This window comes from Mytilus edulis, chromosome 12 (genome assembly GCF_963676685.1).
Source record: "Mytilus edulis chromosome 12, xbMytEdul2.2, whole genome shotgun sequence".
Classification (NCBI taxonomy): domain Eukaryota; kingdom Metazoa; phylum Mollusca; class Bivalvia; order Mytilida; family Mytilidae; genus Mytilus; species Mytilus edulis.
This window is the reverse complement of record NC_092355.1, coordinates 46,422,931-46,443,383: the sequence shown is the minus strand read 5'-3', so window position 1 is coordinate 46,443,383 and position 20,453 is coordinate 46,422,931. Positions and strand designations below refer to the sequence as shown.

General features: G+C 33.6%; 2 protein-coding genes across 4 annotated transcripts in view; one reads left to right on the top strand and one right to left on the bottom strand.

Moving 5' to 3' along the window:
* Window positions 1-4: 4 nt before the first annotated feature.
* On the bottom strand, window positions 5-19,437 carry LOC139498604 (centromere protein O-like). 2 transcript variants are annotated; one of them, XM_071287065.1, is made up of 6 exons: window positions 19,296-19,437; window positions 15,012-15,154; window positions 12,204-12,324; window positions 10,394-10,662; window positions 5,635-5,788; window positions 5-610 (listed from the first exon to the last, which is right to left on the bottom strand). In XM_071287065.1, exons 2-6 carry the CDS (start codon window positions 15,150-15,152, stop codon window positions 465-467), a joined length of 831 nt encoding a protein of 276 aa, XP_071143166.1. In that variant the 5' UTR covers window positions 15,153-15,154; window positions 19,296-19,437; the 3' UTR covers window positions 5-464. The 2 variants fall into 2 exon arrangements, with proteins under 2 accessions (XP_071143166.1, XP_071143167.1); XM_071287066.1 differs by having other exon boundaries at window positions 12,243-12,324.
* The window catches only part of LOC139498605 (E3 SUMO-protein ligase NSE2-like), a 14,082-nt gene continuing 12,960 nt past the window's right edge, over window positions 19,332-20,453 (top strand). Inside the window, exon 1 of one of the 2 annotated variants that reach the window (XM_071287067.1) lies at window positions 19,332-19,465. The gene's annotated coding sequence lies outside the window, so the exon portion shown is untranslated. The remainder of the gene's footprint in view (window positions 19,466-20,453) is intronic. The other variant, XM_071287069.1, reaches the window with a different exon arrangement.

The following is a 20,453-nucleotide window of genomic DNA, read 5'->3' as shown; positions in this document are numbered from 1 at the left end:
AAAGACTAGCAATATAATTGTTTTCATTAAATACATAGCTACACAATGTCCTAATAAGAATATTACATGAAAAATATAAAAACATTTCTCAAAAGTGGTTTATTAAAAAAAAGTCTCTGGAGACAATTTTAATCTATGACATTATTTGTTTTCTGTCCAATTTCCAACGATAAACAGTTGGTCTCTTGCTAGAAAAACACATGAATAATTGACATGGAAATGTTGTAGCCATAATCATATCCACTATTATCAATTAGTCTTATCATCTATATTTGGTTATCATAAAGCAACACATCAAATATGTATTCCAGTCTCAAAATTGCTTCTATGGGTGGTTACAATTTTGTGAAAGAGTCTTCTCTGGGAACAATGTATGATTTTATGGAAAATCCATAGACAAGAAAACAGTTTCCATTAGTTTTATTTTTTGTTTTGATAGCAGAAAAGCTACAGCTTTTGATATTCTATTTGTCAAAATGGTAAGATGTGAGACTTTTGTAATCTTTCATAATATCAAAAATTGCATCTGTCAGCAGTTCTGTTTGTAAGTTGTTTTTCCATTCTTTGACAAGTTTTTCCTTTGGCTTAACACCATGGCCTTCCGAATCATCTGTAATTCAGATAAATACATTAATATGTATATAAAGTACATTATATATCAAAAGGCTCCTGTAAACAAATGGCCAAGCTGTAATTTAAAGGAACACACATATATAGTAACAGTGCTAGTATTTGATAGGCTTACTATAGCACCTTATCAAATGGTACTGATGAGATGTGATTATTTCATTTCCATAAATCATCAAAACTAAGATTAGTCTTATTGATATCAGATAAGAAGGTCATTTTTGACTATACATGCTTTAAGACAATTATTCACCACCAAAAATACAAAAGATGTATTGTCCTCTTTAATATAAAGGTTAATTACTACAACCATCACAAACAGTTTACATTATTAATTATTCATGCAATTGTCAAATGAACCCTCTCAGACAGACAGATACAATCATACCATATATAGTATCTAAGAAACACACCTTATTACGACAAGAGTCCACACAGTGAAATGGCTTGTCTGAGTTACTGACCATTGCTTTAATATTGATAGAAATAAAAATCATGCCAATGGGGAAGGCCCTATTAAAACATATGGGCCTACTTGATTCATCCAACTCTGGTTGACTCAGTGCTAATGCGCAAATAATATATACCAGAATGTGATACCTGTATACACCTTACAATCATTCAATACACCACATATAGTGGACCTATTGTTTATAGTATTAGACATCTCAAAAAACCCAGATCAAAATAACAAAAAACAAAAACACAGAGCAATTGACCTTACAAATGAGGCAATAAACAGTATTAAAACCTGCCATGTGTCCCCGTGCTTGTAGTGTATGCCCTTATATATTTCAGTTATTGGTTGTTTGCCTGTGAAAGAGCTTTCACATGTTTATATCTTTATATTGTTACTTGGATGGAGAGTTGTCTCATTGGCACTCACACCACATCTTCCTATATCTATTTACTGCAGGGTTTGTTACTTGTGCTGTGTGGATGCAGTAGAATGTGTCCCCATGCTTGTAGTGTATGCCCTTATATATTTCAGGTTGTTTGCCTGTGAGAGAGCTTTCACATGTTTATATCTTTAAATTGTTACTTGGATGGAGAGTTGTCTCATTGGCACTCACACCACATCTTCCTATATCTACAGACTATATAAAATAGATGTGGTATGATTGCCAATGAGACAACTATCCACAAAAGACCAAAATGACACAGACATTAACAACTATAGGTCACCGTATGGCCTTCAACAAAGCAAAGCCCATACCATGAGAGCCGTGGTGTAATGGTTAGTGCATCGGACTACTAACACGAGGGTTCCTGGTTCGATTCAATTTTCGGCTCTCCCTTGACACCATTCGCGAGTATGGTCTTGAGGAAAAGATGATAGTCCGTCGGACGGGGACGATAAATGGCTGACCCGTGTTAAGAGAGAGCCATATCTCTTGCACGTTAAAGACACCCTTGTAGATTTAAAAAAAAAGAGTAGGCTAATGCCGCTACAAGGCAGCACTCGCACCCGCAAAGTGGAAAGGGATTAATATAAGTTGCAAAACTTGTTTCCCAATCCACTATAAATAAATATGTTTAAACTAAAGCCCATACCGCATAGTCAGCTATAAAAGGCCCTGATAAGACAATGTAAAACAATTCAAACGAGAAAACTAATGGCCTTATTTATGAAAAAAAATGAACTGAAAACAAATATGTAACACATAAACAAACGACAACCACTGAATGTACAGGCTCCTGACTTGGGACAGGCACATACATAAATAATGTAGCTTGGTTAAACATGTTAGCGGGATCCCAACCCACCCCTTAACCTGGGACAGTGGTATAACAGTACAACATAAGAACGATCATATCACTGTGTGAGATATAATAGTGTACTCATCATTAACAACAGTAAATAGTCTTTGACTGTTATCTAGTCTGTGTTGACATGTTGTCTATAAGGTCACTGTACTCACCACTGACAATGACTGTTATCTAGTCTATGTTGACATGTTGTTTATAAGGTCACTGTACTCACCACTGACAATGACTGTTATCTAGTCTATGTTGACATGTTGTTTATAAGGTCACTGTACTCACCATTAACAATGACTGTTATCCAGTCTGTGTTGACATGTTGTCTATAAGGTCACTGTACTCACCACTGACAATGACTGTTATCTAGTCTATGTTGACATGTTGTTTATAAGGTCACTATACTCACCATTAACAATAACTGTTAATCTAGTCTGTGTTAACAGGTTTTTTATAAGGTCACTGTACTCGATCACCATTAACAATGACTGTTAATCTAGTCTGTGTTGACATGTTGTTTATAAGGTCACTGTACTCACCATTAACAATGACTGTTATCCAGTCTGTGTTGACATGTTGTTTATAAGGTCACTGTACTCACCATTAACAATAACTGTTAATCTAGTCTTTGTTGGCATCATAAATATAGCTCATCTTGCAGACTTTTTATACGTTCAGGTATTTCACATCCAATTTTTTATGGAAATATTCTTTATAAAGCTCAAAGGTGTCAGTATTCACCTCAGAAACTTACAAAACCTTTGAATAGACTTATTCAGAAGGGATATAATTACGATACTGTTGTCAAGTCATTAAAGATTGCATATTTTGGCGTTAATATTGAGTCACTGATAAGGTCTTTGCGTCGGAACTAAACACATTTATTCTAAAAACAGTTGTTGGCATGACACGGGTTATGTTCTTCTCATATATGTTATGATGGTATGATACTAAACCCCTAACGGGAAGGATTGTGCCTGATGTTCATATGATGAAATCATAATCTTTCAGTCAGTTTAATTGAAGTCTGGAGCTGGCATGTCAGTTAACTGCTAGTAGTCTGTTGTAATTTATGTATTATTGTTATTTTGTTTATTTTCTTTGGTTACATCTTCTGACATCAGACTCGGACTTCTCTTGAACTGAATTTTAATGTGCGTATTGTTATGCGTTTACTTTTCTACATTGGTTAGAGGTATAGGGGGAGGGTTGAGATCTCACAAACATGTTTAACCCCGCCGCATTTTTGCGCCTGTCCCAAGTCAGGAGCCTCTGGCCTTTGTTAGTCTTGTATTATTTTAATTTTAGTTTCTTGTGTACAATTTGGAAATTAGTATGGCGTTCATTATCACTGAACTAGTATATATTTGTTTAGGGGCCAGCTGAAGGACGCCTCCGGGTGCGGGAATTTCTCGCTACATTGAAGACCTGTTGGTGACCTTCTGCTGTTGTTTTTTTATTTGGTCGGGTTGTTGTCTCTTTGACACATTCCCCATTTCCATTCTCAATTTTATTTGTTGGCATGTTGTTTATAAGGTCACTGTACTCACCATTAACAATGACTGTTATCTAGCCTGTGTTGACATGTTGTTTATAAGGTCACTGTACTCACCATTAACAATGACTGTTAAAGGGGCACTAGCTGTCAAATTCATTGTAACCGATTTGACTCAAATTCTCATATTTGGTTTATAACAATGTAAAACATTTATCCAAACTATCAAAAGTCTAAAATAAACAGTTTACAGAGCATGGGGTAGATAATATATAGGTTCGTTTCGTGTGTATTTTAGTCCAGACGCCATCTAATTAACTATTGATTTGACCTCAGATGACCATATAAGCGATGTAAATAAAAATAAAGATACGAATAGATTAAACCAACACGTGCAATTGCATTTTTATAGGTCTGTTTGATTTTATTTTATAGATTAAAAATAGATGTTTCTCATTGTTTTTAACCATATAAGAATGATTTTATGTGCATCGAATTAGTAATCAAATGATTTACCGTAGTTTCACTTTCATTGTTGACATTCTTTTTCTTTAAATAACCAGTACACGTACAATGCATGCGTTGTCAATCTCTAGCTAGGGGTTAACTTGAAGTTCACATGAATACCGGTTAGAATGATGATGACGTTTTCACTTGCAAGTGAATCAGTCAAAAATTATGTTTAATCGCTTATTTCAACAAAATTAAAGGAAATTGATTGCTAAAAGCAAATTATCATTTCATTATTCCAATTTGATTAATGATTGATCTAAAAAAAAAATCATACTTTATTTTTTTATATATATCGTAGCTAGTGCCCCTTTAAGGTCAAGTTACAGTAAATGGGCTTTGTCACAGATTTCAGTAAAATTTAGCATACAACTCTGGCTCGATGAACTTCAACTGAAAATCGAAAAAATAATCCATTTATCTCAATTATCATTTGAAATATTATTGATTGAATACTTACAAAATGGGTGAACATTTGTATTGTATAGAAAGCACATAAAATCGGCGAAAATCCTAAAATTTGTTTTTAAATCGCCAAATCTGTAAATCTACACCATAGATTTTTCTTAAAAAACTGTATGTTGTTGATACATATATTTCCGTTATAATGATGCAAAATAAAAATAGGGTCACCGACTTCGTTTTTATGGTATACATCAACAAAGTTGCGTTAGTTGTGAAAAAGCCAACAAAACGGCGAAATAATCGTAACGTTATCGCGTTGCAGGCCGTAAAACGTTGATTTTCGACGTTTTTCATTACCAACAAGGTAACAAATTGATTATTAGACTGTATTAGAAAAAAAAAGAAGTTGGTGATTCTATGATTATTTTATATCATTAAAACAGAAATTTATGTGTCAACAATATATAGTTTTTTAAGAAAAATCTATGGAGTAGAATTAGAGATTTGGCGATTTTAAGACAAATTTTAGATGGTTTTTCGCCGATATTATGTGCTTTCTATACAAATATTTACCCATATCAAAAGAAATCAATCTACAATTTTTCAGATAATAAAAGAGATAAATGTATTATTTTTTTCGATTTTCAGTTGTACTTCAACGAGCCAAGGTTGTATGCAAAATTTTAGCAAAATCTCGAACATAACCCATTTACTGTTCCTTCACCTTAATCTAGTCTGTGTTGACATGTTGTTTATAAGGTCACTGTACTCACCATTAACAATAACTGTTAATCCAGTCTGTGTTGACATGATGTTTATAAGTTCACTGTACTCACCATTAACAATAACTGTTAATCTAGTCTTTGTTGGCATTGTGTGAAGTAGATCAGTGTATGTTAACTGGAATTCTAGTTGAAGTATATCTGAAGAATTTCCTATCTTTATTTCAATGAAGTCGACAGGTTCACTGTAATCTACGTTTAATTTTCCCTGAAAACAAATCATAGCCGTCTAAAAGAAAACTGCTTGACTTACAAATTTGAATAAGCACAGGTTTGCTCTATATACTTCTTACTGCTAAACTAGAGGCTCTAAAGAGCCTGTGTTGCTCACCTTGGTCTATGTGAATATTAAACAAAGAACACAGATGGATTCATGACATGGTCATGTGTTTGTTGATTTTTCTTTACAAAACATTCTTGCTGCTTACAATTATCTCTATCTATAATTAACTTGAACAAGTAATTTCAGGGGGAAAATGTTAGTGAAAATCTACAAATTTTGTGAAAATTGGTAAAAATTGAAAATGAAGGGCAATAACTCCTTAGGGGGTCAATTGACCATTTTGGTCATACTGACTTATTTTTAGGTCTTACTTCGCTGTACAGCATTGCTGTTTACAGTTTAACTCTATCTATAATAATATTCAAGATCATTACATAAAACTGCAAAATTTCCTTAAAATTACCACTTCTGCCAGTTATCTGATTCATCTGAAAATTCCAGGACAGATAGATCTTGACCTGATCAACAATATCACTTGATTTGCTCTAAATGCTTTGGTTTTTGAGAACTTTATAAGCCAAAAACTGCATTTTACCCCATTGTTCTATTTTTAGCCATGTAGGCCATCTTGGTTGGTTGGCCAAGTTACCAGACACAGTTTTTAATAAGATACCCCCATGACGACTGTGGCAAAGTTTGGATTAATTTGGCCCAGTAGTTTCAGAGGAGAAGATTTTTGTAAAAGATAACTAAGATTAACGAAAAATGGTTAAAAATTGACTATAAAGGGCAATTACTCATAAAGGGGTCAAATGACCATTTTGTTAATGTTGACTTATTTGTAAATCTTACATCGCTGAAAATTATTGCTGTTTACAGTTTATCTTTATCTATAACAATATTCAAAATAATAACCAAAACAGCAAAATTTCCCTAAAATTACCAATTCAGGGGCAGCAACCCAACAACGGGTTGTCGAATTCATCTGAAAATCAGATAGATCTTGACCTGATGAACAATTTCACCCCTGTATTAAAGATTTGCTCTAAATGCTTTGATTTTTGAGTTATAAGCCAAAATCTGCATTTTACCCCTATGTTCTATTTTTAGCCAAGGCGGCCATCTTGGTTGGTTGGCTGGGTCACACCACACATTTTTTACACAAGATACCTCAATGATGAGTGTGGCCAAGTTTGGTTAAATTTGGCCCAGTAGTTTCAGAGGAGAAGATCTTTAGTAAAACTTAACGACGGACGAGACAACGAAAGCCAAGTGATGAGAAAAGCTCACTTTGGCCTTTGGTCCAGATGAGCTAAAAAATCTTATTTAAGTATAAGTGTAATCATTCCTATAAAAGGGAGGGGTCTGACCTTTATCAGCACTTCTGCATTGGGTGTTGTTTTGCTAGAGGTTTTCACAGTTGATACCTTCTTGTTTTGGGAATAATTGTTTCAAAATTTTCAGGATGTCAGGATTTGAATTTCTTTAAGTTCTCCTTGGGATTTCATGTTTTTAAGCCTGGGATTGTTTTTATCTATTTATAAAGACAGTCTACTAGCTATATCTGCAAAATTAAACTTGTTAGTAAAATCATGATAATTATCTTGCCTTTCTGATCATTTTAATAATTAAAAGTGTCTGTTCTTGTTTTCCCAATCTTGTCATTAGGGAACAACCACTCAAACTTCAAAGTTGGTCTCGCGTTGATAAACTTTTAAACAATTTTCTGACTTGGGCAAAGAAACATAACACTCCACCCCCTTACCTGCAAACCCCTTTTCTGAGTTCATCCTAGTCCAAATATATAGACTACATTCATCCAGACAATGATCACATTGATTTCAAATTATTTTAGGATTAAAATTCTTGTTTTTTCAGTTATGTCATTCATTAACAACCCGAATGAGATATATGAAACATTGAACTTGAAGGCCCTAAGGTTACCTTTAACTTCAGAAATAGATTTAGGGGAAGGCTACCGGGATCATACAAAGTCAATGGCTATATGTATGGTTAATGTAGACTTTTTACCTGTTCTGCACCAAACTTTTTATTGTTTTGGGCCCCCGTTACCCCTTTTTTCAATGTATCCTGGATCCTTATTTGAGTTTCTTTTTTGGACTTTGGTCTATGAATATAATCCCAAAACACAATCCGAGTCTTGTTTTTTGTAGTATGGAACATTGTAGTGAAATTTCAGAGAGATCCATACATTTAAACATAAGTTATTGTCTGGAAACTACAAAAATGATATTTTGGCCCTTTTTGGATTGTAATTCCTACATGTTTTTGGGAAGTTATCCAAAGCTCGATCCCAGACTTCCCTTTTGTGATATGGGACCTTGTGGTACAATGTCAGCAAGATTCATACACTTACAGTTATAGTCAGAGAACTAGCAAAATGCCCTTTTTGCCCCTTTATTCCTAAACTGTTGGCCCCATAACACCTTACATGAACCTTCTACTTTTGGTTTAAAACATCCAAATACTTATACACAAGTTATTAACCTGAAACTAGAAAAATACTTGTTTTGGCCCCTTATTCTTAAACTGTTGGGACCATCATCCGCAAAATTTTTCCCAACCTTCCTTCTGTGGTATTGAACCTTCTTAATTTTTTTTATAGAGATCCATTCTTATTATACTTAAGCCATTGTCCAAAATCTAATGTGTCTTTGGACCATGAAAACGAAAAAACAACAACAGCATACCATTATAGGATCTCCAAAAATTGTTTGCAGTCATATAAAAAGGCTAAACTAACTTTTTCTGAAAGTTTCAAACAATGACAAGTGTTTCATTCACCAAAAAAGTTACATTTCTGTGGAAAAAAATCATACCATTTTGTGAATGAAAGGGAAAGTAGATCCTTAAACAGTGCATTCGATAATTTGTCCTTATGAAACTGAATTGTTTGCGGCAAACTTAGTCTGCTGCAAGCTTGCGGCAAACAAAAAGTTTGCAGGAACACAGAAAATAGTGTTTGCAGATGTTTGCAGCTAGCTGCAAACCTCCGGCAAACAATTGCAGAAGACTCTTTTATATGTTTGCCACAAGATTGCAGAAAACTTTGACCATTCTATATGTCTCCCAGAACATTGCAGGAATTACACAATATTGACTGACACAATATTGACTGGGCATGCCTAGTTGGCACTTCCTGGATGCTAACAATTTGCAATTGTGGCTAGGTCATGTTGGTTGTGTTTGGAAATGCATTTTACATATAAGATATTTGGTTCATTAATATGGGATAATCAGTATGTAATTTTGTAAGTACAAATGATTCATAGAACTTCATGTTTTAATGAAATAAAAACAGGAAGTTGTCAAGTGATCAATCTGAAAACGCATCACACGGTATAGCTGACTTAGATAAACCCAGAAACCAAATTTCATAAATCCTTGTATTGTAGTTTCTGAGAAAAATGTGACGAAAAATATTCATGGGACGGACGGACGGACTGACAGAGGAAAAACAGTATACCCCCCCTTTTTTAAAGCAGGGGTATAATTAATGTTATCATCATACATAATTAAGTAAGCAATTATATATACATGTATGTGTTATTGAAAAACTTAAGCCATTATAAGTTTGAATTTGTAACTGATGTACTGCACCATCATGATCATGTTTATTAAGATTAATTTAAATTCTGTAATGCAATTATTACCTATCTTTATAGTCTCAATACATATTTGAGATTTTACCTTGTTCATTTTTTAATACAGGTATATTATGTCATTTGAGAATGACTCCTGCCCCTTTTTCAAAACTCAAATGCATGTATGTATTTCCTTAAATCAAATGAGTTCCAATGACAGTTTGTATAAAGACAGGAATTGACTTTTATAAAATTTTATGTAATTTTTGAAAGAGATCATTTCAAATTGAATGTGTCTTCACACATGACATTAGTATATGTGTAGTTCCTGCAAGTTTGCAACAAACAATTGCAGCAAACTTGCAGCAAATCTAATTTGCATAATTATAATTGCAGCAAACAATTGCCGCAAGCTTGCGTCAAATCTAATTTGCATAATTATGTTTGCAGCAAACAATTGCCGCAAGCTTGCGTCAAATCTAATTTGCATAATTATTTTTGCAGCAAGCTTGCTGCAAATTTTAGTTGCATGGTAAAATAGTTGCGGCAAGTTTGCAGCAAACATTTGCTGCAAACTTGTGGCAAATGTTTGCTGCAGGTCTTTTTTTCGGTGAGGGTGATACTGACATTATCAGTGATTTCACATCAAAGGAGAAATGCACAAATTACCTATTAACCATTATCATGATTATACATCCTGCAAACGGGGGTATAATTAATTCAGTCAGAAACCAACCATGGGTTCAGACAGAATGGTTGAATTACAAGCAGAGAAAACTTATGACCATATTCACAGTGTGACATCATTAGATGACAATACAAATATTAAACATTCCTTTACAGTCACAGAGAATCAATGTTGCAATGTAGGTTCTATATAATCAACCTTTAATTTCACCATTGGCAAAGAGTTAGTTTGATTTGTTTTTCAAATTTTAAGATTGATTTTGACTGGCAAAAGTCCATTTCTAATGTCCTTATTTACCTGTACAATTTTTGCCTCTTCTCTTCTAGTAATAAATGCAAACATATAATCATTCAGCTTAAGCAGAAACTGTCTAGGGTCTACTTTCAGTAATGTTTCTTCTAAATCCAAGACAGGAATAAAACCAGGAAAAGAATGTCTCATCACCTTGAAATTCTCGTTTTCCAAATCCTGAATTTCTAAGTAAAAGGTCTCATGACAAACGCCTTTGTGTGATGTGTCATAACTGAATATAATGTTGGTATTGTCAACAGAAAACACTGAAAATCCTAAAATATGTCAAAATGATTATATATAAATGTGTAAATATAGTTGTTTAATTTAATTATAAAGAAATGTTTGCTCGGTTTGCAACAAAAATCAATAATATCTATTAAACGAAAAAATGTTTTGCTATGCATAGATACGTATACAGGTGCTAGAAAGCTCCTACAAGTCCCTTGAAAAAATGACCTGTAAACCAAGAGTTATCTCTCACCTTTGTGCAATTTGGATAGTATAATAACTAGAGGCTCTCAAGAGCCTGAATCACTCATCTGATTTAGGTTTTTGAAATCATATAAAAAAAGATAAAATTTGGTTTAATATTGCATTCCATTGTGGTTTTCTAAAAGAAGACATTCGTATGTATTTCTCATGGGGTCCTTTGTTAAACTAAGTCCCCCGCTGGCAGCCATCTTGGATGATAGATAGCATACAAAGTTCCAACACTTGGTCAGCACATCATAAGGAACATTCATGCTATGTTTTATTTCATTCCATTTAGTCGTTCTCTAAAAGAAGACATGTGTATGTATTTCCCATAGGGTCCTATGTGAAACTAAGTCCCTCACTGGCAGCCATTTTTGATGATGGATCGGCTACAAAGTAACAACACTTAGTCAGCACCTCGTAAGGAACATTCATGCTATGTTTGGTTTCATTCCATTCCGTTGTTCTCTAAAAGAAGTCATTTGTATGCATTTCACGTAGGGTCCTATGTTAAACTAAGTCCCCTGCTGGCGGCCATCTTGGATGATGGATTGGCAAAAGTAACAACACTTGGTCAGCACCTCGTAAGGTTCATGCTATGTTTGGTTTCATTCCATTCAGTGGTTCTCTAGAAGAAGTTCAAAATGTAAAACGACAACGACAGGCGACAACAGACGACAGACGCCAAGTGATGAAAAAAGCTCACTTGGCCCTTCAAGCCAGGTGAACTAGAAATTATAAAATTAAAAATTCAACACCTGAACATGTAAAGTGTAACTATGCAATACATTCAATGTAAATAAATCATGACTGAAGGTGCAGGGCAAAATTACCTCTGTGAAAATGAGAAATTCAAATGCTTGTATAATTGCATGCCGACCAAATAACATTGATCTATTAAAAGTTGTTCCCTTCAAGTTGGTATAAACACATACTAAAACATGCAAAACTGAAAAGGTTTAAAGGTCTATGAACCATGATCAGGGGTCTGGGCCATATGGTTATCTCCAAAAGGGACAAAATATGCTTAACCCCGCCACATTTCTGTACGTGTCAAGAGCATCTGACTTTGTTAGTCATATATGTTTATTTTTAAATTTTGGTTCATTAATATATTTTGGAGTTTTGTTTGGAATAGTACACATTTTTTATTAGGGGCCAGCTTAGGCCTGCCTCCTGGTGCAGGATTTCTTGCTGTGTTGAAGATCCATTGGTGGGGTGTTTTCTGCTTTTAACCATGTTGTTGTCTCTTTGACACATTCTGTTCTCAATATTAAAAGTTTACTGACAGGTAATTGTATATTTTAGCTTTATGTTGTACACCACTTCATCTGATCACCTGTTAATCTGTAACAATCCATCAAGGTAGACAACTCACGATGATGACTTTTTACATCAGTTAATTCCTCTGTATCTCTCTCTGGAGTATCTTCTTCCAATGACACATTGTTTTCTGAAATCTATTTTAAAAACTGCTTATTTACTTTTACATTGATGTTTAAAATTGTAATGAAAGAGAAGAATTTTCAAATGTACCAAGGTTATCTCAATTGTAAAATGAAAATGTTATATTAAAATAGTAATACTTTATCATGTAAGTTATGCAAAATATTCAAAGGCAATGAACCATGACTGAAGGTACAGGGCGAAACAATCTCATGGAAATACAAAATCTATAACTATTTTTTTTAAACAAGAATAATAAACTAGAGGCTCTCAAGAGCCTGTGTCGCTCACCTTGGTCTATGTGCATATTAAACAATGGACACAGATAAATTCATGACAAAATTGTGTTTTGGTGATCATGATGTGTTTGTAGATCTTACTTTACTGGACATTCTTCTTGCTACAATTATCTCTATCTATAACGAACTTGGCCCAGTAATTACAGTGGAAAATATATTCTAAAAATTTACAAAAATTTACTAAAATTTATGAAAATTGTTAAAAAATGACAATAAAGGGCATTTAACTCCTTAAGGGGTAAACTGACAATTATGGTTATGTTGACTTATTTGTAGATCTTACTTTGCTGAACATTATTGCTGTTTACAGTTTATCTCTATCTATTATAATATTCAAGATAACCAAAAACTGCAAAATTTCCTTAAAATTACTAATTCTGGGGCAGCAACCCAACAACAGGTTGTCTGTTTTGCCTGAAATTTCAGGGCAGATAGAAATTGACCTGATTAACAATTTCTTCCCTGTCAGATTTGCTCTAAACGCTTTGGTTTCAGAGATATAAGCCAAAATCTACATTTTACCCCTATGTTCTATTTTTAACCATGGTGGCCATCTTGGTTGGTTGGCAGGGTCACGCCACACATTTTTTAAACTAGATACCCCAATGATAATTGTGGCCTTAATGGGTCAACTGACAATTTTGGTCATGTTGACTTATTTGTAGATCTTACTTTACTGAACATTATTGCTGTTTACAGTTTATCTCTATCTATAATAATATTCAAGATAATAACCAAAAACTGCAAAATTTCCTTAAAATTACTAAAAGCAACCCAACAACGGAAAATTTCAGGGCAGATAGATCTTGACTAAATAGATTATTTTACTCCATGTCAGATTTGCTCTAAATGCTTTGGTTTTAGAGTTATAAGCCAAAATCTACATTTTACGCCTATGTTCTATTTTTAGCCATGGCAGCCATCTTGGTTGGTTCCCAGGGTCACGCCACACATTTTTTAAACTAGATACCCCAATGATGATTGTGGCAAAGTTTGAATTAATTTGGCCCAGTTGTTCCAGAGGAGAAGATTTTTGTAAAAGATTATTAAGATTTACGAAAAATGGTTAAAAATTGACTATAAAGGGCAATAACTGCTAAAGGAGTCAACTGACCATTTCAGTTATGTTGACTTATTTGTAAATCTTACTTTGCTGAACATTATTGCTGTTTACAGTTTATCTCTATCTATAATAATATTCAAGATAATAACCAAAAACAGTAAAATTTCCTTGAAATTACCAATTTATGGGCAGCAACCCAGCAACGGGTTGTCCGATTCATCTGACATTCTTCAGGGCAAGATCTTGACCTGATAAACAATTTTACCCCATGTCAGATTTGCTCTTAATGCTTTGGTTTTTGAGTTATAAGCCAAAAACTGCATTTTACCCCTATATTCTATTTTTAGCCATGGCGGCCATCTTGGTTGGTTGGCTGGGTCACTGGTCACATTTTTTTAAACTAGATACCCTAATGATGATTGTGGCCAAGTTTGGTTTAATTTGGCCCAGTAGTTTCAGAGGAGAAGATTTTTGTAAAAGTTAATGACGACGGACGACGACAGAAGCCCGACGCAAAGTGATGGGAATAGCTCACCTGGCCCTTTCGGCCAGGTGAGCTAAAAATACAGTCCTAGATCATCAACATGATCAAATAGTCAAATATTATCATGAAATATTTGAACCGGTAATCAAATAATCACGATAAAAGCCGCTAAGTCATGCAAGTAATAATTTAATCAATGAGAGGGCTTGCATTGAAGTACATTGAAATACATGTCCATACTAAATATCATTGACCTACCACTAGAGGTTCCTGTTCTAATCACGAACCAATAAAATAGTTGATGCAGCAGACGTCAGAAACAGCATACTCTTTCAAGGGGAGACAAAAACCCTTAGTACAGCTTTATCATATATATCATATACTAGTAGGACGTTAGAACAATACAGTATGGGCAGTTTTATATAATTATATGTACATGATGTAGTTGTCTCATTGGCACTCCTACCACATCTTCTTATTTATATTATATATATAGCACATTGTAGCACTTTAAAACAATAATTTGGCAATTTTGTACAAACTTGCAGAACTTTGCTAACATAAGATGTATTGACAGCAAAGGAGCTTAATATCAAGATATTTGATTTTGAAGAAAAAAAATATATATCACAGATGTTTTTGACTAAAAAGTTAAAACAGTAAAAGATTTTGAAAAAGGGATATGTGTCAATACATGAAATGATTTGACTATATTAATAATCAAAGTGCTTGTAAGAACAGCACAACATTTGTTGTAGTTGGTTTATTAAAAAAAAAAAATACTCAGAACTAAATCAAAAGGAGTTTCCATGGAAAGGTGGACAGATCTTAATAATTTTATCAAGGGACATTTACCATAGTTTCTACAGTCTGTAACTGAATTTTGAGAGCATCTTTTTGTCTTCTTAACTGTACTAGTCTTTGTACTGTCAGTTGTGTGTTATCTGATGTGTTTCTACTCAGATTTTTAGCCTCTAATACTTCCAGAAAGTCCATTTCTACAATGAAAGTGATAAAAGTAAAACAGATGTTAACCCATGTTCATGATGTATGAAACAATACACACCTGTCACCATATTGGAGGAAAAAAGACAATTAAACAAAACTGCCAGTAATCAGCATGATAAGTATGTTTTCAAACAATAACATCCATATGAATCTGATGAATACAACACACAATTGTCACTCTAATTGGAACTAGTTGTGCAGTCACTTTATTCCAACTTTCTGCATAAGATAAGGTATATATCATGTATATTATGTATATACAATGTATAAACAAGTCTTAATTGAAACACATTAATAAAAGAAACTGCTTTATATCATGATTTTTTGTTTTTTGTTTGTTTTCATGCATATCATTTGTCTGTCATACTGTATGAGGATTTTTGTTTTTAAGTTTTTCTTATCCCTGTTATTATGGTTATTTCTGCATGGACAATTCATATTTTTCATGATGTTTCACTTTGTGGTCACAACTCCTACAGTTTCAACCTACAAATTTGTTTTATTTCCCATACTCATGATTTGTTTATTTCCGTGGGTAATAAACATGATAAAATATGGGTTTTTTTCTGGGATTGATAAAATATATGTAAAATGATCTATTATTTGGTGTTCATTTTATTTACTGGATTCAAAACTTCATGCACCTACTGGCTATCATTTTTAAGAACATTGCAAAATTGACCAATCTACATGTATACAATATACCTTTCGATTTGTGTTGTTGTTGAGTTTCTGTTTTATTAGTCTTAATCCCATACCTTCTTTTATTCTTACATATTTATAATCAAATATATCACAAATATATATCGTGAGAAAAAAAACAATTTATAGAATCATACAATCTTACTGTACATGCTGTAGAATACTTCAATATTTCTTTGGATATCCAGGGCAAGTCACTTTTCTCATGTTTTTTCCGGACAAGTAAAATTTAGTGGAGTTTAACTTGCCCAAGACAAGTGCTCATGTCATCACAACAAATATTCCGACTGTTTGCATATCTTTGATACAAATGTATTATGATGCTTTTTCATATAAAAAGAAGATGGTTTGATTGCCAATGAGACAACTCTCCAGGATCATAACAACTGACCAAATGAAATTAACAACTATAGAACACTATATGGCTTTTAACAAGGCCAATCCACCAGTCAGCATAATCATTTTTATTGTCCTTAACAATTTTTTTCTAGCTGGTTACTACTAGGAAATCACTCTGACTTTAACATGCAGTTCTGGTTCCAAAATGGCATAAAAAGTGTTAGGGTATGCCCTAAAAATTAGGGTAGGTAGGGTTATGGGAAACACATGTATTATATTTTTTGGTCTTACCTGAGAAAAATTGTTAATGGCATGATTTTACATCTAAAAACTTGAGAATTTTTGTCGGATTGTAAAATAAAAATCCAAATTTCAGGGGAGATTATTCAAACATTATAATTAACTTTTATATTAATTATATAAGTATATTTTTTTTACTTCTATTTATGTATATTTTGTTTACTTCTTCTAATTATAATATATTTGCTATGTAATAATACAATCCAGTTTCTATAACTAGTGAGTCTCATTGGGGTCTAAGCGTGACGCGGGATTGCCAATTTTTGGTAAGCGTGACACAGGAAAGTCAAATTATTTTGTCGTGAAAACGGGAAATGAGGTCTAGCGGGACCCGGGAAATGACAAAAAAATGAGAATTGCTTACGTACATAGTGTAAGCGGGATACGGGAATCTGACAAAACAGTAAGCGGGATCTGGGATCGGAACCCCCCAATGAGACCCCCTAACTAATTTATTAACAAGTACATCATTTGATGGTCAGACTACAGAATGCCAACATGTGTATAAGAACTTCAATTGATCTATTTAATTATGTTTATTTAAGAACGTGCAGACATGTGAGAGTTGCTGATCTGTCAATTAAAATTACTGTAACAGATGATATGGTAATAAAGTGAGGTGAACTTTATAACAGGGCAGATCCAGGATTATAGGTTATAGGTAAACTTAAATTTTCAAAACTATTCAAATGTTCTTCTAGAGTGGGTGCAATGTCATGAATGTAGAAGCATGGTGCGAAATATTTTGTGGTAAAATTAGCGAGAAATTAAAGTTTTAAGCTAAAACCGCCCCAATCCATCCCTGACAATCTACAATCACCATAATAAACTAGAAATATGTGACCTTCTATTCATCATTGTTCATTGAGACTACCTCTATAAAATATATATTTACCAGAAAAAGGGACTGAACACAAGTAGAATAGAGACAATCAAGAGTACACAAGCTGACCCTCCATATAAAATAAAATCAAGCGAATGTTATGTCATTGGTTACTTGATAACTGGTGTAACATTACTATTAGTCAATCAAATATATTCAGGGGGCAGGGTCCTTGACTGTGTAGTTTAAACATATTTATTTATAGTTGATTGGGAAACTAGTTATTACAATTTATATCAAAACCCACTTTGCAGGTGCGAGTGCTGCCTTTTTACATGTTTTAGCAGCATATCAACCTGCTATTTTTCAAAATCTACAAGGGTTTTACATGCAAGAGATATTGCTCTCTCTTAACACAGGTCATCCATTATTGTCCCCTTCCGACAGACTATCTGACATCTTTTCTCAAGACCTGACTTTGTTTTGTAATTGTTTATAAAACCGCAACTATAATGTAACAATTGTTTTACTTTAACTGCTAAAAGCCTATGATATTTGTCATCAAACACAGTACCCCTTTGACAACTTTCTTTGGAAGTATATGATATTTATAGAACTTATATCATACACTGTAGATTTGTTAAGTAGTAATCACGTTGATTCTGTTAAACTTTATACTGTTTTACATGTTTTATATACTTCTTTGAATGTTAAAACGGTTGGAATGTGACGGCAGTCATTTTCGTCGTCTTAACAGATACTTTGTTGAGCTGAGGACAACCCATGCTTTGCAATACACCTTATTGCTATTTATCCCCATTACTGGACAACACAAAATTTTGACGTCATAATACAAAATATCTGAATATCTGATGCCACAATGGAAAAGTAATTGTTGTATGACGTCAATAGTTCGTGCAGGGCATATTCTGGGGTCTGCCGGGATTAGTGATAAGGCATATTTCTAGAGGGCGCACATCCGCCATGACCCCGCCTAAACACGATTAAGGTTCATGTTGACCCTATGGCTAAAATGGCCGTATTTTCACCTCAAAATTTACTATGAGTACAGGCAAACCTGTGCATCTGGAAACGTTTTAAGGCATAGCATGCCCTAGATAAATAAAATTAAAATGCATTGTATGATTTAGAAAATTCATAACTTAACTGGATTTTGCCGTACACTTTTTTTCGTCCCTGCAGAAGATGATAAAATTAACAAACAGTTGAGTTTACCTTGATATGGTCCACTCAGGTACACAGTTTAAATAACCAATTATTGTCATGTATCTATTGTCCATCTAATGTCCATGTCAATCAATACTGCTCACTTCAATTATTACCTGTGGGGAAGTTCTCAAACCTGTTTCCCAACTTAGTTTATTTTGGCACCTTCATGAGGAATGAAAAAAAGTGCACGGCAAAATCCTGGTAAGTTTTTATTTTTCTAAAACATAAAACATATTTGAAATTATTTTATCTAGGGCATGCCAGGCCTGAAATTTTTTACAGATGCGCAGGTTTGTCTGTACTCATAGTAAATTTTGAGGTGAAAATACGGCCATTTTAGCCATAGGGTCCACATGAACCTTAATTAAGTCACAACTAAAGTATGTGATGTGATTGTTTCCTTTCATTAGTCATGTTAGTAGACCAGAGGGGATTGTGCTCTCCTGTTACACATAAAAAAAAATTATAATATAATTACTTATGGATCTATCTTCTTTTTTTTTAGATTTCACAAGGATTTGTATAGACTATAGTCATGATATTAAGACAACTTGGATTTTCATATAAATATAATTTTAAAGTATGCTGATTTAAGCCCATATAATATATTAATAGTGTTCCTAATTGGAAGGATATACGAATTAGTATATAAGAAAAAATAAAAAAAAATATGAACATACAGAAAAAGATGTGAAGAAGGAGAAAATTGTGTTTAAAAAAAAAGTAAACAGTACTACCTCCGCAAATTTTCTCCGAACTCTTTTCTGTATTTAGTTTTACCGCCAAAACGGAAAATCTGTTTCCGGTACTTCTCACTTCAGTTTATTTACAAAATTTCCCCCTGTGCCTCTTTCCATGGGTACAAACAACAGAAATTGTTGAAAAACACAATTTACAGAAACATTAGGTATAAAACTGTATTCAAAAGTCAGCATAAAGGAAAGTAAACATCAGTTCGTTGATGGTTTTCTGTAACAAATGCAAATGACAAAAGAAGAAGAAGAAATATCATCTAACACAAGAATATTTGTCTTAAATGACTTATGTCATGACCGGCTGACGCAGTAACGCGAATGAATAGAATATGTTTATAGTTGTACAGGCATGACAGGACACTTAAGGTTCATCTGTTCATGTGGACCCTATAGATACCTAAAATGGCCGTATTTTCACCTCAAAATTTACTCTGAGTACAGACAAACCTGTGTATCTCATAATCTGGAAAAGTTTTCAGGCAAGCATGCCCTAGATAAATAGAATTCAAATGCATTGTATGATTTAGAAAATTCATAACATAACTGGATTTTGCCATGGACTTTTTTTCGTCCCTGCAGAAGATGATTAAATTAACAAACACTATAAATGAAGATATGTAGATGTTAATGACATGCATGTGCATGTATCTTACAGCCGGACAGCAAATCCCTGATTTGTCCGTTAAAAACCCGGATTTATTATTCGAGAATCAAGTGGAGATAATTTAAGAGAACGTCGTCAACAGATGTCGCTGCGTAGAAAAATAATTCCCCGCGGAAGACGACCCGGCAGGAAATCGTGAATTTGTTAAATTATAAGAAACTAAACGTATCACGAGCGGTATGCATGATATGATAATTTTAACAAGTATTTAAAAGATATGAGAAGTCAAATAATTTCATCGTTGAATCAGAAATTGAAGTCATTTATTTTCAGCCTTCGGAACCGCCATTTTTCAACATCGACTGTCATTGACAAATATTCAACTCTGGACGAATTGACACAAACCCGTTTTACTTAGGAAAAATAAATATGATAAGTTTATATTGATACACTGGAGCATGGAGAACAGAACTGGGGTAGTCACATGACGTTACCCTTCCTTGTTTACACACGAGCACAATTCCAGTACACATCAC